Here is a 19,699-nt window from a genome sequence, read left to right on the forward strand (position 1 = left end):
GAAGAGTGTCATCTTTAGGCACTGACTGGAATCTGTCTTCATGTTTCCTTTACTCTTGTGAGATATCTCCCCATAATTTCTCCATCCAGATATTGGTGTTTTTGAGTCACACTGTCCTTGGGCATTCTGCCTTCCTTTCCTTTTTGATTTTTTCCTTGTAGAATTGTGTTTGCTAGTCCTGTTGTTGTGGTCACATGGACAAGCTACACCAATCTCCATCGTCTTATGGCTTACATAGGCTCATGGGACTCAATTACTTCAGCTTCTTCTTCTCTAATGGTGCCGTTAGTCCTATTCACTGTTTTTTGATATCTGTGTAATCCTTCAGAGACACCTGAATTCAAAGATAGGAATTCCTTATTCTGCAGCAGTTGTGTTGACAGAGGACTACTGAGAACACAACCATCCTCAGAAGTCCTCCTTGGATGTGCTTGAGATGCTCTTATCTTTCCAGATTCTGCCAATGAGATTTGTCATCATGGGAGTGATTCCACTATTCTATTTCTATTTTACGATTTAAGATTATAACTCCACAGTCTCCTAATCAGACCTCTCAGTGGTGTTCCCCTCCTTTGATAAGTCTCTGGCTTGATACCACAGTTGCCATGACCTTGATTGCACTGACCTTTGCAGGAAGCAGCACTGGCCAGCTTTGCTGCTGTTTTGCTACTCTCAGCCCTTTGCCCACTATGAAGATGAGATCACTCCAAGGCAGAGGTTACTGACTTTCCTGTTTCCAGACATTGACGGTCCTAGCTGCTGCACAGGCCAGGTTATCAGTTTCCTGCCCCTGGGAAACGAGCCCCAGGTATTGTAATAGAGAACTGCAGTGACCACCGTAGCCCCAGCACTGAGGCTGCAGCATTTGTCACAATACACTGTGCTTGTTGTACCTGCCGTGCTTTACAGAGACGTGTAAGAGCATAATGTAATTCCTTCAGGTTATTGCTTCAGTTCCCTGTGCATGTGCCAATCTCCTTCTGTCCCTTATTAATGCACTAGGCTGTGGTGGTATAAAGAGAAGGAGCTTTAGCTGGATAGAGGGAAATTTAGATTACCTTGGTAGAAGTCCTTATGGTGTTTATGGTGTCTTTCTGCAACAACTCCTAATATCTGTCCCTGACATTGTTTCTTGTATTACTTTTTGATTACTTTTTGGACAGTATTGTATGACCTTCCAGTGCTATGTTCTTGTAAAACACTGTCAGTGTTTGTCTGTTTGCTCTTCTCAAGGCCTTTTTATTTTTTCTGTTATCTGCTGCCTCTGCTTCTTCCATCTGATGTCTAAGCTGTAGTTTCCTTTTTGGTTGCACAGTTCTAGACTGTCTTGGGCAACCCAGGTCTGTTTTGTCTTTCTTGTCTTTCCTGGTGATTCTTTCATGAAACTGTCAGTTGTTTCTATTTTTTTCCCTCATCAAGGAAGGGCAAAAACTTCCCTGGTTTGGACTTCTGCCAGAGTCTTCTGCTGTGCATCCAACTCATGCTTTCTCACAGGATTTCAATTTTATGGTTTCCTACAGAGTTTAATCTTTCTGGCCATGATGAAAAAATTCCACTGCTGCTGGCAGTTCCTGGGAAATGGAAACTAATGAATTACGAAAGTGATAAAGTGTTAATGAGCTTGGGTTTAGAGTGTAAGAGAAATCTATTTTTAAACTATGTTTTTCACAAAATATAATTGCGTTGTGCAGAACGAAATTAATGCTGTTAAAGAAAATGCAAAACACAGGCCTTTGCAGTCTTCTCAAGCTGTGGTTGAGTGGCAGGGGCACTGTGCAGAGTTCACTGTTTCCCTGTGCCTCATGTGTGTGTCCTGGTGCTAAGAAAAAGGACTGTCCTCACATCTAACAGCCACAGGGGTCTTCCCGCTCCACTGTACTTTGGCTCATCCACATTCACCCAAGCAGAGGGGCAGCACCTTGGTATCCACTCAGATTTTATGTATTTAGTTCAGCATGAACTCCTGTTGCTGCCTGGTCTTGCTGACTCTGCTGCAGGATGCTCGAGCAGAAATGTGTTACAATCATTTCACTGCTCTGTTTCTTCCTTATTGTGATTAGTGTTTCAGCAGGGGTTGAGAGGGTGGCTCTCAAGGGTGCTTCAAGTACACCTAACCCAGCTAAAAGAAAAGTGTCACAGCTCCTCAATGTTTTCTTTACAGGTATCCATGTGAACAGTCCTAGCAAGCCCATGGGCACTGCCAGCCGTTTCAGGGATTAAGAGCAGAGTACAGTCTGGCAAATGGCTGTTTGGTGTCAAAGCACTTGCCTTCCTTGTCAGATTCTCACCCTCCCTGTGCGTGAATAAACATCTACAAGTCTGTGGAAATTCCATACCCGGTTTGCACTGTGTCTACAGCCAGGACTTCTTCCCAGGGCTGGATGGCAACATCAGGTTTAAATGGGGTTTTAGATGTAGCCGCGTAGGGTCTGTTTTCTTGCTCTCACATGGGAGGGATGGAGGCCAAAATGTGGCCTTTCTGAAATGCTGAGGACTGAGAGGGCTCCCAAGGACACCAAGGGCAGTAGGGTGACATGTTCGATTGGCATGGTCCCTGTTGTAAAGCAGTTGAGCACTGTGGGATCATTGCTGGTGAAGTCACATTTTCACAGGTAATTCAGCATCCACCCATGCATTACAATGGCAGTATAAGATTTACGCTGCTCAGCATGGTGATTCAAACTGGCAGAGCTCAAGGCTATGGCTGCCAAGACCAACTGAATATAGATATTTGCCAATTGGTCTCAGAAGTCAAATTTCTTTGGTAAAACTTTGTGAAGTAAACAAAGCTTTCAGATACATAAAGGGTCTCCTCTGTGCCTCATGTAACAGGAAAGGATGCAATGATTTTAAATTCTGGTTTAGTTCTCAGCAACAATTCCCAGGTCATATAGATAATATTGAGAATCAATCCTTATGTGAAAAGTGCATGTTATCATACAGATGTATTTTATTAAGAACCACTTTTTTTCCTTTTATTTTGGAGAAAAGCTCATTTCTCTGAGATACATCATGAAATAACATAGAGTTGAAGTTAATCATATAGAAAAAGGAAGTTTTCTGAGCATTTTAAGGGAAGTAATCTGGTACCCAGAACCACATTCTGCATGAGAGGCTTCCAGGAAGAAAGACCATACTTTCCAAAGGTGAGTGATGAAACAGACTAACCCACTCTGAAATGGCAGAGGTCAATAGTGTGGATAATAAAAGGAAAAAATGATACTACTTCTTCTGAGAGCTGCAATCCCACCTAGTTGCCAACTTGGTGGAAGAAGGTCTTCTGATTTCCACTCTTCTGGGTGGGATAGATTGCAGTCTCACTGGCTTTGAGGGTCCTACTCAAAGGTCAAAGTATGAGGTCCTCACTGCCCTCATTTTACTTCAAGCAGTATCTCATTTACCTTATTTACAAGTCGAAACTCTTGTTTATTAAGCTTTTTCAGATCTTCAGATAGCAAACACTGTCCAAGGGCAAAAATTGTAACTTGTTCCAGTTTAGCCACTGAGACAAGGGCACTGGCATTATGGGTACTGATTTAGAGTAGCTGTTTTAAAACAAGTAAGCTTCTTGGGTTATGTTCAAGGTACTAAGCAGAGTAGGGTAAGACAACATCATCCTAGAACAGCACGCATAGTCTCTAGCTCCAATTACACACAGATTTTGTATTATGACTCTTGGGAATGAAAAATAAGGCAAAAAAAAAAAAAGCCAAAGTGAGGATTAACATAGTTAAAAAGTCCCTGAGGGCTTCTTTCCAACAGGCTTTCCCGACAATCCTATGGGTTTAGAGCCTAAAGTATAAATGAAAATGCTTGCATGGAGAGAGGGGAGGTAACACTTCAGGATGAGAGTTGTAAAAAAAACAACAACCAAACCATCCGCTATAAGCAACGAGAATGTTTCCAAAACAACTTGTAAACCACACAGAAACCTGGCACTGTTACATCTTGAAAAAGCAGCTGCACAAGTGTCTTATGTTTTAGAAGTGGTTTATGTTTTAAAATAAGCAATGCGTCAAAGTGACGTCGAACTTGGCTCAAATGAGCAGGACTTGGTGAGGCTTTCTGCTGGCCTTGAACACACCTGCATTTAGAAGAGAAATTATTAACTTGAACAACAGGTTATAAAATGTGTCCTCATGTAATGTTTTACAGTATCCCCCAAGTCCTCGGTGGTTTTCTTGCCAAAACAAGACTCTGGGCTCCTACTTCAGAGTAGTCTCCTGAGAGGGAACTCCTTGACATCAGCTCAGTTTTCAGGGTTAATAACGATGGGGATAATGGAGAACTCATCCTTGCCAGGCAGGCTAACCTTGGGAAGGCATTGAAGTTAGACATCCTTAGGGGACTAGAAATCATTCAGTCTCTATCATCTCCAATCAAACCACAGATGGTAGACCAGACAACAATAATGTCTCCTGTGTCCTTATAACAGCCCACACAGAGGTGGCCTTTGGTCTTGCATGTCTGTGGAGGCGGACAAGATCCAGCAGAAAGCAACAGCAAAACAGCACTCCTTGAGCTAGAGGCCAGGGCTGGGGCCGAGCTGCCCAGTTATCCCCTGCCACGAGGTGGACTTGCTCAGTGGTAGGTTTTTCATGCCAAGAAGCTGAATAGGTGACAGTAGACTTTTCTCACTAATGAGAACCATGCATAAACAGGGGAAATTAGCCTACAACTCCTTAGGACATGAGCCTGAGGAGTTCAGTACTGACTTAGCAAATCAAGTCCATAGTTATTTTTACAAAAATTTCTAATAATATGTTATTCTTTATTCTGTGCAATTGCAGATAATTCTGTTTAGCGTCATTTTGTATATATGGAAAGGAATCACATCCTCTTTTTTTTGGTACTGAAGAGCTTGGAAAACAATTTCTACACATTGCACACCAAAGCATATGTGCAAGACTCCTGAGAAGTACATGGTCAACTCATGTGTTTCATGAAACCAAATTATTTTCAGCTATAATTCACAAGATTTCCCAGAAAAAAAGGAAGTGTTACACTCCATGTATGGTGCTAGAGCATTCTTCCATTAAAGGACTTCAGCCCTGTGGCATGTGTCTTCATAACTCTTTGTGAGAGTAAAAGCTACTGTCACTGCCTGCACCACGTGGTCTATCATACTCAGATGCTTCTTTCAAGCTCTCAATATATGTTACATCAAACATGCACATTTGCTTTAAATATCTGATTCTGTTCTTTTTAATACTGCTGCAATGTCACTGATGTCAGTGGAACGATTTCTGACTGTATACACATAAAGGGGAAGGAGAATGGGGACATGAGGTTACCACTAGTTTGCTGAGAAGAGCCAAGGGTAGGAGTCAGCTGAGGAAATGGTGCTCAGTTCTTGAGGTATGTGATGCTATGGCTCCATTTTGGGATGAAGCAGAAGTAAGGGATGACTCCCAGGACTGAAAGCAAACAAAGCAGTTGAGATTTTAGCAGAGTTTGAGAGATATCTCTCAACACTGCATCTCTAAATGGAAGAAATCTTGTAACAAGGTTTCTCTCTGGGAGATTTCCACTGTTCTGAGTAAGAAGTTAGGGATCCTTCAGGCTGAGAAGCAAAACCACAGAGATCCAAGGCTCTGAAAGTTGCCAGGTTTCTCAACTTTCTGATGAACCACGTGGTATTTATTGTTGGGTCTCTACCATACCTGCTACTGTGATGAGAGTTTAGCCTTCCTGTCTCTGGAGGAATTGTAAACAGTGAGGAAGAACCAGAAGAAAATGTTTAAAATCCAGTCTCTTCATTCTCCTGTTTTATGACTTTTTAAGGGCTACTTCACAGAACAGGTGAAAATTCCCCAAGAAAAAATGGAAAGAGGTTTCATTTCTTGACTCTCCTATCTAGTGGGTTCTTTGGGGATTTCCACTTTAAAAACATCACAATTAAGTCCGGTCTTCCCCTCAGAAAACTATACTTCCCTAAATAATTCATTAGACGTCAACAGAGCAGATCTGATATGGGGAAAAGAAAGAGAAAAACAATGATCCACCATTGTTTGGCAGTACAATGCTAGGAAGCTTCTGTTTTTTTGTATTTCATTGAATATCCATCTATATATGGACCTCAGGGGCTGGGCAGCAACCTCCATGCCGTCACTATGATAGAGGGGAAAACCTCTTCAGATATATCTGAGAAGTAGGATGGCATGAGAATGGCTTTTTACAAACAGCTGAGCGGTAAAACGTGCTGTTTAAAGCTGCATATGGTAAAAGTAAGAGACAGACAGCATTGTAGAGATGGCACAGAGCCATCACATCATCCCTAAGGATAGTGCATCCTTCTTTGTGTCACTTGTGAAGCCGAGATTGCACTGAGTCCTCAAGAGAAGGACAAGAAGCAGCTGGCAAGGTGCTCCAAAACAGTAAGCTGGGATAGGTTGCAACTTGAATTTTAACTGGAAGGGAGGATCTCTGTAAAATATGAACTATATATGTCAAGTTTTCAGTTTACGTCTGAATGCATCAAGTCTGTGGAATCTAACAAGCTGAACCAAGGTAACACGGAGAACTTTTTCCCACTTCTTCAAACCCTTTAGGAGGAGTCAGCTCTCAGAAAGGGACAAACAGCTCTCTGTGGGACAGATTACACTGAACATTGCTTTTGTGTCAACTCAGAAAAGAAATATTAGGAGCAGGCCAGCAAAACCAAAGCTGCTTGTCATCAGGACAGCCGGGGAGGGGATTCTCTAATGGCAGGGGAATTACAGCTGCCTCTTTTGAAGGACACTGGAAGGGCACCCACTCTGCTCCACTTCATGCAGATTCAAAGAGCAGGAAGCTATCAGGAGGATTCACCTCCCCGTTTGCAATGTTCAGTGGGAAGCTGAAGCCTCCTTTCAGCAAGCACAGAAGAACTAAAGAGGGACTTTCTGAAGTTAAAGACCAAGTTAAAGCCCGGGAAAACCCTGCCAGCCTGCAGTGGTCATCAGGTTGCCCTACTGGCATGCTTTACACACTCTCAGGAAGTGTAACACCGAACTTTCAGCAGACTTGCATGCCACAGCAAGACAACATCTCTGGTCTGCAGTTGTTACTCACCGCGGGCACTCAGAGGCCTCCTGCCCTGAGACACTTACAGAATACCAGGGAAGAGTGAAGGGCACTTTGTTAAACTAAGGCAATCCAGACATACTAGGGTACTTAGCAAGGAAGCTCAGATTCTAGTTTTAATTCTTTTAAAGCATTCAGACAACATATAATTTTATTGCCTAAAAAAAGTTCAGAAAGTGGTTGGAGTAATGCAGAGACAATTAATCAGACATGATGTATTAGGTTACTTCAAGACACAGAAGATTTACCATCTCCCCTTGCACCAGATATAGTTCTTTGGCTTTAATAACAGGAAGTAATGCGATTTCTTCTAAACTCAAAACCCAAGCTACTTAAATGAGAAAGGAAGCAAAAGGATTACTGTTTCCATACCTAGTGTGTTCCTGTCAAAACAGTGCAGGATAGAGAAATCAGAGGCTGAACACTGACAGAACTCAATGTGAATATTCACCATAGCAATGAACCAGCCTCATGGCTGCTGGGATTGCTGCACATGTGATGGCAGTTCTCCTGCTTTTTGAATGAGAGCTAATTTTTAATTACCCCTTTCTATTTACTTTGCAATGTGTATGAAAGTGGTAGAAACTGATTTAATTCTTGCTCCTGTGTCTCTGAACATATCCTTTGCATCAAGTTAATGATAAATTAGAAATAGCAAGCAAGCATGAAAAACACGGCACAAAAGTCTTTCTAGCTAGGCTAGCTCACAGGGAAATTTTTGTACTACATTTTACTTTGCCTGTCCTCAAAGAAATAGGTTTTTATGGCACAGGACACAAGTCAAGAAGTAACATTTCTATAAATGACATTTTTAGGATGGCAGGATTCAATTTTTTAGCTTTTATACAAAGGCAAACTTGAATCATCAAAAACCAATTCTCCACCATGCAAAACCTAAGCCCTAGGTCAACTCAAATAACTGAAAAAAGAAAAAAATTTCCCCACCCTGCAGCTAACCCTTGCCAGTGTATTCTTAATCTGGATACCTGAAGTTGTGGCAAAAGGTTTGCTATTTCTGTCCTCATGCAGGAGCACTGAACATGTACGGCATCTCAGCAGTTGTGTGCCCCAAGGTGCACACAGATGAGAGAGAAAGCTTTCCCGGCGGGTACACAGCAGGCAGGTAGGCAGCTGCGCTCTTTACAGAAACGATGCTGTGACAGCCTGTGCTTGAAATTGGAGCAGATTAAGAAATTCACTTGTCCCTTTGGCTTTAAAGTCTGTTCACAATGCAAAGGAACGTGAAGAAACATATGAGAAGGAAAAAAAAATCATTTCAGCAACTGTCAAGGGGGCAGAAACAAGCCGCAACATTGATCAGTGGAAACACAAGTGTTTTAGCAGAGAGTAAAGCCTACTCCCCAGGGAGCTGGCTTTGGGGTACAGCTCAGTAACAGAGGATTTGGATGTGTTCGTATAAATAAATAGATAGAAGTTATTTCGATGAACACTTTCAAAGTGCATGCTTTGAAGTGCGTGACTATCCTAAAATTCCTGTGTTTACAAATATTTCTTGGAAAATGGAAATCGTATGCGTTACACATCCATTTACATCAAGGGCTGTCTCAGGCATGGCTGAGTGTGAACTGGATTCATTTTTGCTTGCTCACAGCAGACTTGGCTGTTGGATCAGCAACAGCACTGATACCACCAGCCCCAAGACTCAGCTGTGTCCCAGAAACAGTGAGGCGTTGAAAACTGTCAGTTTAGGAGTAACCGGTTGCTCAGTATGACTGCATGAGGTGCATGAGAAGGGAATGTAGCAGATGTCAGATGCTTGGTGGGCCCTAAATTCAGTGGCAGAAACAGAGTCAGTGAGTTAACAAGGCTTAGTCTGTCAGTGCCTTGCGCTTTGCTCAGGGCTTCTCCCTGGTGAAAGGCAGCCCCTCTCTCTTGATCAAAGTCCTGGCCTGCTCCTCTGGAGTTGCTTTATTTTCCTGTTGTGAGTCTGTAAATGGTAACACAAGGTGCAGAACCACAGGGAAGCTGAGGTAAAGCAGCTGCAGGAAATATTAACTGAACCACACCATAAAAGCAAGATCTGCTGCTGGTCACAAGAGGAATCTGCTCATTGCAAGTGAGATGACATAAACACTGGTGATCACAAGAGAATTCAGTAATAATAATAATCAGAGCAAGACTGAAAAATATGAAGCACTTACTTGATTTTTCTTCTTTAATGTTGTACTCCAGCACACCGGAAGCCTCGTTCTGCGCTGGCAAGCGGACTGCAAGGACCATGTTGTTCACATTACCCTCTTTCCTAACCAAGAATATCTGAAAAAAGGAGAAAGGAATCAAGACCTTAGCTACATTATGTGAACTTCTGAACTTTATTTTAGGTGATTGGCAATGAAGTTTTTTATCAGTACAATCCACCTTTAAATGATCTTATTTTAGCTTCCTTACACTTGGTTGAACTTTACATGACAAAAATAATGAATAAAGGGACATTTCATCTGGGTGAAATTCAGACCTGTGAAGGAACCAGCAAAATATCTATCCATCACTGATATCGCAATTAAGCCTAAGGCAAACTGTTTCACTAACTGAAGAGTATAATGCTGCACTCGCAATTTGTCAAGTGACACTCCTCACATAAGTGACAAGTCACATAAGACAATTCACCCTAGAATGTCCCGTCTGGGTCTGAAGCAAGGTATTCACTTGTAAATTGAGAGGGAAAGGATTCAAGTGCCCACAGTGTGTCATGGCAGAGTTTTTTCATGGGACCAGATCATCAAGGTTGGCAGGGACCCCTGAAGACCTCTCATCCAACCCCCTGGGTGAAACCAGAAGGCCAGACCAAGTTGCTCAGGGCTTTGTCCAGACAGGTCTGGATAACCTCCAAGGACAGAGACTGCATGTCTCCAAGCAACCTGTCCCTCCACCTACTGTCCTCAGAGAGCGCGTTTCCCTGTATCCAGTCTGAACCCTACCCAGTCTGAACCCCTCCGGTTTCAATGCACACCTGTTTCCTCTTGTCCTCCCACCATGCAGTGCTGAGCAGAGCCCACCTCCATCTTCTCCATGAGCTCCCTGTAGGTACCAGGGGGCTGCTGTGCAGCCCCCCGAAAGTTGTTTCTCTTCCTGGTTGAACAAATCTGGTCCTAGAGGCTCTCCTCAGTAGGTCTGTGCTCAGCTGGCTGCCTGATGACCCTGCAGGGCCTTTATTGCAGAACTGCCTAGCCAGGCAATGCCAGCCCCAGTCGCTGTCAGGGGTCTGCCTCCATGGAGGCAGTGCTTTGCCTCTGTCCTTGTTGAATTTTGGAAGGTTCCTGCCAGCCCTGTCCCCTCAGCTCATCTAAGATCCCTCTGGATGGCAGCACTGACTTCCAGTGTATTGACTGGTCTGGAAATCACAGAGCAGATGTGGTTGGAAGGAACTTCTGCAGATCATCTTGTCCAACCCTCACAGTAAAGGCAGATCGACTACAGCAAGTCACTCAGGATTGTTTTGTTGGTTTTTTATTATTTCCAAGGATGGAGGGTCTACAGCCTCTCGGGCAACCTGTTCCGATGTTCGATCATCCTGACAGTAAAAAAGTTTTTCTCAATGTTTAAACAGAATTTCCTGTGTTTCAGTTTATGCCCACTGCACCTCACCCGTTCACTGGATGCCACAGTCTGGCTCAATCTTCTGTATTCCCTCCCATCAGGTAATCATACACATTGGTAAGAAGCTCCTGAGACTTTAACTGGAACCAGCAGAACCACAGTAGCCATTGGTTCTCACCAATGGGACCAGTGAAAAAAAAAAAAAAAAAAAAAAAAAGAGGAAAGGGGAAAGAAGAAAGAGGAAAGAAAAAAGAAAACAGAAAATAGAAATAAAAAAGAAACAAAGAAGAAAAGACAGAGAAAAGGTAAGAAAAGACAAAAGAAAAAAGAAAAGAGAGAACAGGTAAAAAAAAAATTAAAATAGTAAAGAAAAAAATCTCATCTTTTGTATCATGTGAGCTCCTAAGTGTATTTCTAATTAAAACTCATTGTCAAGGATATTTTTAGCTTGTACCTTGAAGCTGCAGATACAAAGACAAAGTAATCTTCACCTTTATCTGTTCTTTGATAGCAGGCTTTGGCAGAAGAGAGTCAGGGTATTTTTATAAAAATTGAATTTAAAAAATGGGCTAATTCTGGAGTCTGGATATTAATATTAGAAAGAAGACGTGTGAGTTGATAAAATGATTAATCAACCATAATGTAGTGGAAATCTATCAAGAAAACATTAATATCTGGGGAAGAGGAATTAAAAAAGGCTTGTCTAGAAGCCAGGACCTTTCTCTGCATGAGCCCCAGTCATAAGGGCATCTCGTGTCACTTTGAAGCTCCCATGTTAAACACACAGCTTTGGGGCAGCTTCACAACCTTGCACAGTGCTGTTGTCTTGGCCTCTGCCATTCGTAGGACATGGAGCCCCATGGGCTCAGGTCCACCAGCAGTGCAGAAAAAATCCAAATAAATGCACGGCAAACAGGTGCATGCCTGAAACAGGCCTATTTCTCATGCAGGGCAGCACCCACCTTCTACATCACAGAAAGTTCAGGTAGGAAAAAGCCATAGAGGCTCTCCCTTCCCCGGGTCCTACCACCCATGTGGCAGCACAGTCCCTCTAACCCACCTCAAGAGACTAATATGACTTTTGATCTTAGACAGCACTATCTCACATTGTATCAGTTAAGTGCTTCATCTGAAATTAAATTTAAGCAACGAGAGAAGTGAAACCTGGAAATGAATCATTTCTGTTTTCCTGATCGGCATGACTGGTTGCCATGGCTCCAAAGGCTAAAATTGGACCACGGCTGTTCAGATGAGAGGGAGGTGGGTTTTCTGAGCTGTACTTAACCCTACTGCCTCGGTCAGGACCAGTATGCGAACCAGTCTCTTCCATTTTCACCAGTGGTGGGAAAGGTGCAGTGCTGGTTTGCCTTCAGGTGGGCTCAGAGTGAGCAGGAGAGCCTGCCTTTGCTGTGGAACACCTCTGATGCATAAGCTCTTCTCCTGCCTGCTTCAAGCTGCAGCTGAAGACTGTGCCCAAAGACAGTGTGAGCAGGAAGAACAGAGGCAAGAGTTATCCCCAAAGCCACTGGAAGTGGGGAACAGTCCTGCCCACAGGGAGTGGCTCACGACTGAGGAGGCTAGGGACCATACACAGCTGTATACAGCCATATCAGAGATAGTCACTCGGGTCTCTCTTTACAGTCAGTGCAGAAAATCAAAGAGAATAATTTGCCCAACATCTGGTTCAGGGTGAGGCGTGCTGCACAGTCCAGGTTGGTCAGGTGAGTCCCACTGGAGGCTGTCACTTGGCTGTGCTGGATTTTAGCCCTGGGATAGACTGACTCAGCTAAGGGGTAGGTCCAAACCTTCTCAGAGCAGGAGTGAGTGAATTCCCCTGTGCCCCAGCATCAGCTTCGGTAATTTGCACCGGCCTTCCCCTGACCCAATCAGGACACCTACCCCCTGCCACACCTCGCCTCCGAGACCCTGGGAACGGGGAGCTCCCTTTCCTGCAGAGCTGTTTTTCTTAAGCAAACTCTGAGCTTTGCACTGGTCTTCTAACACTCAGCTTATGGGGACCAGATAGCAATTATTGCAATAAAAATGACTCCCAGTAACTCCCCGAATTTAAGGGCCCTTTCTTTAGCAATTTTTTTTTAATGTTCCCAATTAGGATAGTCAACGTATCTATGGGTATGGTGGTGAATGGAAAAGCACCATGAACCTACATGTTAAGTAAATAAAACTAGAGACAAAATTTCTTGCTTCCTCAGAACCATTATATCTGTCTTGTGCCGTTGTGACTGGCTAAAGCATCAAAAGGTAATGGAAAGAGAGCATAGTCTGCTAAATATTTTTGCTTCCACATGAATAAAAGTGCTGCTCTCCTAGCCAGCTCCACCAAGGTCAGGAAATGTGGTTGTCTGAACTGAAACCGCTTTGGACTTACCCCTGCTGTTTCTTTGCCAAGAATGGCCCCAGCCCTTTCCTGGTTCATGTTCAGCTGAAGCCAGACGGGACAGGTCTTGATGAGTTTATCAAGGATGCTTATCCCTGGAAGCGGGAGGCAGTTCCGTAAGGCAGTGGCCTGGCAGAGATGTGTCTCTTTTTCCTCGTCGCCAGTATCTCTGATCAGGCTGAAACACAGCAAGGGAGTCCCGTGTAAGCAGAACTACAAATGGAAAATTTGGGGTAAGGACTGTAATGCAAACACAGGCACACACAGAGGCACTTATGCACCACGAGAGCTTCTCAAGGGATATCGGAGCACAGACGCCTTGCTATGATGGAGTTCAGCTGGGTGCACAGGTCTCAACAGACAGATATGGCCAATTCTAAGCACTACGGCCTCATGCTAATGATGCACACCTGGGTTTCAGACCACAGGCTTGCAGGGTGCTTTGTACTGAGGTCTGTTCTCTTCAGCTATGTATGTTGCCTAAGCACCGGTACCCAGAGGCAGAGGTAAGGGATGCACAGAGGCAGCCAGCGCTGCAGAGGGCAGAGCATGCCTGTCCCCCAGGTCCCCCCCCTCCAGCTGCAGGGTCAGGGCAATGTTTCATGGCTTCAAAGGGAGTGATGCAGCAGAGGAGTGGGGCTGCAGACCTCGCCAGCAGCCGGGAATGCGCACATGCCAAGCCACATTGTCTGTCTGAGATGTGCAGCGGCCAGGCATCCTGCAGCTTGCCCTGTGGTCGTGCCACTGTCAGCACTTCTCTGATCACGCAGGAGCTGTGATGGGCACCCGTGTAGTACCTCACCCTGTGCTCCGAGCCTCTCGGAGGAAGCCTGCCATCAGTAATCAGAGGTGCCATCACCTGCTCTTGTGTTCTGGCAGCCACCCTCTGTGCCCAGCTTAGGAAGTCTGCAAAAAGGCAGACTAAGACATCTCACTGTTTAAAAACAACACCAGTCTCTCCATGTCTCCACTGAGGAGCCTGTGCTGGTGCTGGTGGTTGCAGAGGTGGATGCTTCCCTGTACCTGGGGAGCGACCGGTACTGCTCGTGAGGAGGAGGAGGATGTGTCAGGATGCATTCTGCAGCAAGTTATCCACTACAGAAGAGGTACCTTTGCTGATTTCCAAAGGCTGATCTGCAGCAGGAGAATAGTTCAGGGTACAGCCTGGAAAGAGCCCCAGGTTGCTGAGCACCACATAGCAAGTCCTGCAGGACAAGACCGAAAGGACACAGAGGTAGTGAATGAACCCTTTCCCTGAGCCGGGGGAGGGGAATGGGAGGGAGCACAGGAAACATGGAGAATCACCAGAGGGACCTTCAGGAGTAAGGAAATGAAGACTTGATTTCCCTTTTTCTTCCTGACACGTTTGTCATTTAGGCCAGTCCTAAAGACATAATTGGAAGCTCCAAAAAGATGTATGGGAGATGCCAAGTGACAAGAGAGGGGACATCCTGTGGAACCACATGTTAGCAATGCCCAGTCACACCTTATGTCTCAGAGTTTTTTCTCAGCTGTACAAGATGTAAGAATACTAAAATTATGCTGTTGAGAATATTAAAGATTTGGGACATGTTCTTCTTTAGATTTCTGAGCAGAGACACAAAGAACTAATTCTGTTTATTTTTAGTCCCTGCAGTCTAATGGTAGACTGGTATTGAATGCTGTTTTCTATCTATGGCACTGATTCAGCAAAGTATTTATACAAGCGCTTAGCACTGCAGTCAGTGGAAATACTTGTGCTAAAAAGTCTAGACATAAGAGCTCTACTGGATAAGGCAATAGACTCATGGATACAGGCTTGTCATTCATTTGATAGATTGATTTTTAAAAATAAAGAAAATGTAGGAGAACATACACAAAACAAGTTTTTCTGCACCAGTGTTGCTGCTTAGATGTCAGAGCTGAAAAGATGAGAACTCTTACTTTCGATTTGGTCTTATTTCAAGTTTTTTCTTTTTCCTTTGAACAGATCTTAAAGTAGTACACTTCAAATAAGGTCAGACTTTACTAAAAGAGAGTCCCTTCAAAGGCCTACCCTAGCACAGCATGCTTATCCAAAAAGTTAGTTTTTATAAAAGTAGCTTTTCAAATCCCAAAACCAACAGTGAGATTTTATTTTGAGTGGTTTTTTTCTTTTGCAACCCTACAGAGACAGCTTCCTTAGAAAATACATGTTCCTCTGCAATCCCAGTTATTGATTCAGGGTATTAGTCCTCAGGATCTTGATTTTAGTCAATCAATTTTTGAGATCATAGCCAAGGCAGTAAGAATGAGAGAACTGCTTAAAAAAGCAAATAGAAATAAGTGAAACACTCTCCACTTGTGATAAAAGCCCAGCTTGTCACACAGGTGAGGAAATTTCTTTCAGATGCAACAGCATATGCTTTTAAACACTATCATCTGAATATATAGAGTAAAACAGTGGAGGACAGCTTTTGGAAGCTAACCTCATTCATCTCTAGGTTTCTGTCTTTACAGTAGAAACCAAAAGAAATGCCTAGTAACCATGTGAAAGGAAAACGTGTGTTGGATGGCAACATTCATACTCAGTAATGGGAAAGAAGTAATGAGCTGAAGGAAAAGAAAGGTGGGTTATAATGAAATGTTCCATAACACTATTAGCAAAAGCTACTCCCCAAATCAGTCACACAAGCATGAATCTGATCTTGCCAATGATGTGTGAAACCTAGACCAAATAGGGGCCGATGCTGATAATGTCTTGCTGCGGCACCAGAAGGTGACATGCATTGTAATAGCTCCAGTGACGCTGAACTTCATTATCTATTAATTATGTAAGGCAAAAAGAAAAGGGCCAGCAAAGGACTGACGCTCCGGAATCACATTGCTTGGAGGGAAATGAGAGATATCAACAAAGGCAAGGAAGTAATACAAAGCAGCTTGGACCTGGTGAGCACTAAGCATGTAGAGACACTGGCATGGTGTCCCCCATGGGGGAACCCAGGCTTGATGAGGGCCCCTCCAAAAGCCATGTTGTCTGGACAGATCCCTGCTCACAGCAGCAACGTGGGTTTGGCAACAAGAACAACAGACTGGTGAAAAAAAATAACAGAACTGACCTACATGTGTGTGGCTGCATGTAGGACCCATCACCTAAGTTCTGGAGAATGGTTAAAAAATAGAAAATAATTCTAAACTTAGACATGCAAGATAAAAAAATGAAGAGTGTGAAAATACATGTCTTAATGGAAACATCTCTCAATTTGAGTGTGTGGGGTCTTTCAGTCTAGATAACGCAGGGCAGTGAATGAGCCTTTTCGGCAGAATAGGAACACAGCCTTTTGGGGGACCTCAGAGATGAGAGCCCTGGTGTGGGCCATCCTCCTCTCAAAAGCCAGCCCAGCCCAGAAGGAACTAAGCAGGCAGTGAAAGGGGAGGCTTTGATAAAAAGGAAAGGCAAGAAGAGTCATTATCAGTATCATATTAAAACAGAGGAATGTTAGGCTAGATGCTTCCTGGCAGTGAGATATAATAGATGATGGATAAATTCCCAAGAGAAGGGGAAGAGGATTGGATTGCCCAAATCTCTTAAAATGCCATGTTTAGAGCAGCAGCAAACACTTTATTGAGTCAAATCCTGTGCTGGCTAAGAAATGGGAGTGAATGACCTAATAGACCTTTCCCCGCTCTAATGCTGTGACCCATGGCATACCAGTTGACGTAGTTATAGAGCTGATGCTTGACTTCTTCCCTGGGCACATCTGTCACAAAGATCCATATGCTGGGCTGCGGAAGTGCTTAATCCAGCAATTTAATCTGGCTCTGCGGTAGCTCTGTAGCTGCACAGAGAGGAGGGAGCCCAGGCAGCTCCCAGGTTCCTGCTGTGCTGCCAGCTGAAGGGATTTGCAGGGCCGCCGCAGTGAGCAGCCAGCCTCTGCTATTTTGGTCACTCAGAATTCACACATCAGATGATTTCTAAGCTCACAGTTTTCAGAAATATCATGAAACTCTCTCCTCCTTCTCCCACCATCCTGCAAAACCCTTTGACTGATACAGGCATGTGCTCATTTTGGTAGGTATGATGAGAAGCTGAAAAGAGCTGGCCCTGGAGCTGCCTGCTTTTTTTTTTTTTTTTTTTTTTTTAATTGAGTTCTTACTGCAAAGTACTTTAAAATCCTGCAGCTGCTCTGGTAAACTCAGTTGGGATGCAGGGAGCTGTGTGTTGCATACTGACTGGCTACACAGGTTAATTAATTGCACAGTGATTACAGTCACACACCTGTGCCGGTTTGGCAGAATCTATCAGGTTGCTTGCTGGAAGTAATAATAATGACAATGGTGATTTGAATTATTGCACAGTGACTGTACACTAAAGTAACGACAGCACCATGACTCATTCCTTTAGAAATGAAGAACCACACTTAGCAGCTGAATATTCACAGAAATCATCAGAACTGCATGAGGATATAATCCACTGAATTTCATCCAGGTGCAGGCCTCAGCGTACCTCTGCAAGGGACTTTAAAAATATTGCCACAAACTTGCTCACGTAAGGGCTTCCTGGCTGTACTATGTAGGCCTGGTCACTCTGAATTTCCCCGAGGCAGCTGAGACACACAGAAATTGTGTGCCACAGCAGCAGGGACTGCACAGTAATGCTTGTGTTACTGGTCCACCTTGGTGACAAACGTGTAGCTCAGGAAGTTGTGCTTCTCAAACTGTGGTCTGTGGACAACCTGTGGTTGGCAGAGCACTTCCTCTTGCTCGCTGCTCTCCTTGTTTCCATTCTAGCTTTTATGTCCACCCTTTGTCTGTTTGGTCTTTGATCTGCAGTTGATGCTCTGCATGCCCAGGCCTTTCAGCTCAGCCTGGAACTCACCATGCTCAGTAGTCAAGGCAGCAGCTGTTCTAGCTCTCAAAAGGTAAGGCAAACCAAGGGTCTCCTAAATACCCTGCCACCCCATAGCTCAGCAAACCTCTCTGTTCCCCATCTACTCCACTTTCTGTTACAGGTACCCTCAATTTCAGCAGTGAAGTTTTGCACTGTGCAATCAATGGCTAACTTCTGGGAGCTTTTTCATACCTGCTGGGGATTTCCCAACTGCCTGCCACTGTGAAGGCTAGCAGGGGTTTGCACACACAGACTGCAGGCATCCATCCACCTCTCCCCAGGTGGACCCTGCCTGCATATGTTCACATGTGTTTGCCAAAGTGGAGCAAGTCATCACTCTGCCTGGGAGCTCCACTAATGGGCACAGAGGGATCAGGTGTGGGACAGCTCATCTGCCCCTAAATCACTCACCAGCTGACTGAGCACTCACCTCCCTGGTCACGAAAACCAACAGAGGAAATCACAAAAATGAGCAAGTGCTATTATACTCTGGGGAGGGTGGGGTGTAATGGCCGCTTGTGCAGGTGGAGGAACACTAATTCATGCATCGATCTATTAAGTAGCCACAGACAGTTTTCTGCTCACATATGACACTACATTTCTGTCTTATACAGCATAGGGCTCAGTCTAAGGTCTGAGAGACCAGCATCTCATCAAATTAAGTGTGTGGCCTGTAGAGCACAGCAAGGATAGCTGAGCTGTCTTTCAGGATGTTAACCGAGCCACAGGATAAGGCTTGCCGGCAGAATAACTAGGCTTGTGCAAGCTCTGATGCCCTGGCTGCTCCCATTACCAAGTTTTAAACCTAACAACTGTATTTTTTGTCATTACTGCCACCATGAAGTCAAAGGACATGACCTCAGCTTATCTGGATTTTGAACTGAGCAGAATCTTGCCCCCATTCAGAGGTCAGCAGTCAGGTCAGCTCTGGAGAAAACTCGCTGGACCGGAACTGCTGATGTTGGGAGGGACACGTAACCACTGTCACTCGTCACTCTTCAGAGTGCAAACCTGGTGATTAAGATCTTTCTCTAATGGCACAAGCAGCAGGGCCAAGTCACTCAGGAGTGGAGAAGGAGGGGTGCTTGCGGTGGTTCCCGTCAACCATCCTACCACAGCAGGTGCGTTCCCTGCTTGTTTTTCTGCTCTAGTCACTCAGAGAGCTGCCTTTGCAGCGGCACCATCTCAGGTGTTAGGGGCCAGCTTTCAGCTCCTCTAGAAGAACTGCTCTTCTTCCTAAATCAGTCATGCTTTGTTCTAAGTGCCTACAGGGAAGCAGTGGAAATACCACTGTCAAGGCCTCCTGTTTGACCCTGTCAATGATCTTTCAGTGAAGGAGTGCTCTCAAGGAGCAGGAAGGGGCACCTAGATGTTTATCAAGCTGCTAGCTTCACTATGTTTTCTAGATTCATTAGGTCTGTCCCTCCATTTAAGATACGTATATTATACACATAATATACATATAATACATATATATTATAAATAATTGCATATGCACAAGAACCCCAAACAAAATACAAGCTAATTCACATTACTGCTAGTACTCAGGTCAGCTCTGTTAACAAGCCAGCCTTCTCATGCTCACAGCCACGACATGACCAGAAACAAGACTAAAAAAAAAAACCATCAAAAATTCCCTGAAGGAAGAGACCTTATTTCAAAGTCCTTTTTTTCTGCAGTCTAGCTGTTTCCTGCATTCATTAATACAGAAGTTAATGCAGATGGTATATGCTGCCTGTGGTCCCAGAGTGGGCTTGGGCTACTATGTCCTATTAGTGTAAGATGCTTTGGCTTGTATTCACCCCACAGATTATACTGCTATCTTTATG

General features: G+C 44.2%; 1 protein-coding gene across 1 annotated transcript in view; it reads right to left on the reverse strand.

Moving 5' to 3' along the window:
* LOC104464877 (ras and Rab interactor 3-like) overlaps positions 1–13,877 on the reverse strand; it is a gene marked incomplete at its 3' end in the record, with an annotated part of 38,568 nt that extends 24,691 nt beyond the window's left edge. The window contains exons 1-3 of the mRNA XM_010077720.1: positions 13,669–13,877; positions 13,013–13,199; positions 9,228–9,342 (exon numbers count right to left, since the gene is read on the reverse strand). Of these exons, the coding sequence (XP_010076022.1) occupies positions 9,228–9,342; positions 13,013–13,199; positions 13,669–13,877 (511 nt within the window). The remainder of the gene's footprint in view (positions 1–9,227; positions 9,343–13,012; positions 13,200–13,668) is intronic.
* Positions 13,878–19,699: the final 5,822 nt, after the last annotated feature.

This window comes from Pterocles gutturalis, unplaced genomic scaffold, assembly GCF_000699245.1.
Source record: "Pterocles gutturalis isolate BGI_N339 unplaced genomic scaffold, ASM69924v1 scaffold7188, whole genome shotgun sequence".
Taxonomy (NCBI): Eukaryota; Metazoa; Chordata; class Aves; order Pterocliformes; family Pteroclidae; genus Pterocles; species Pterocles gutturalis.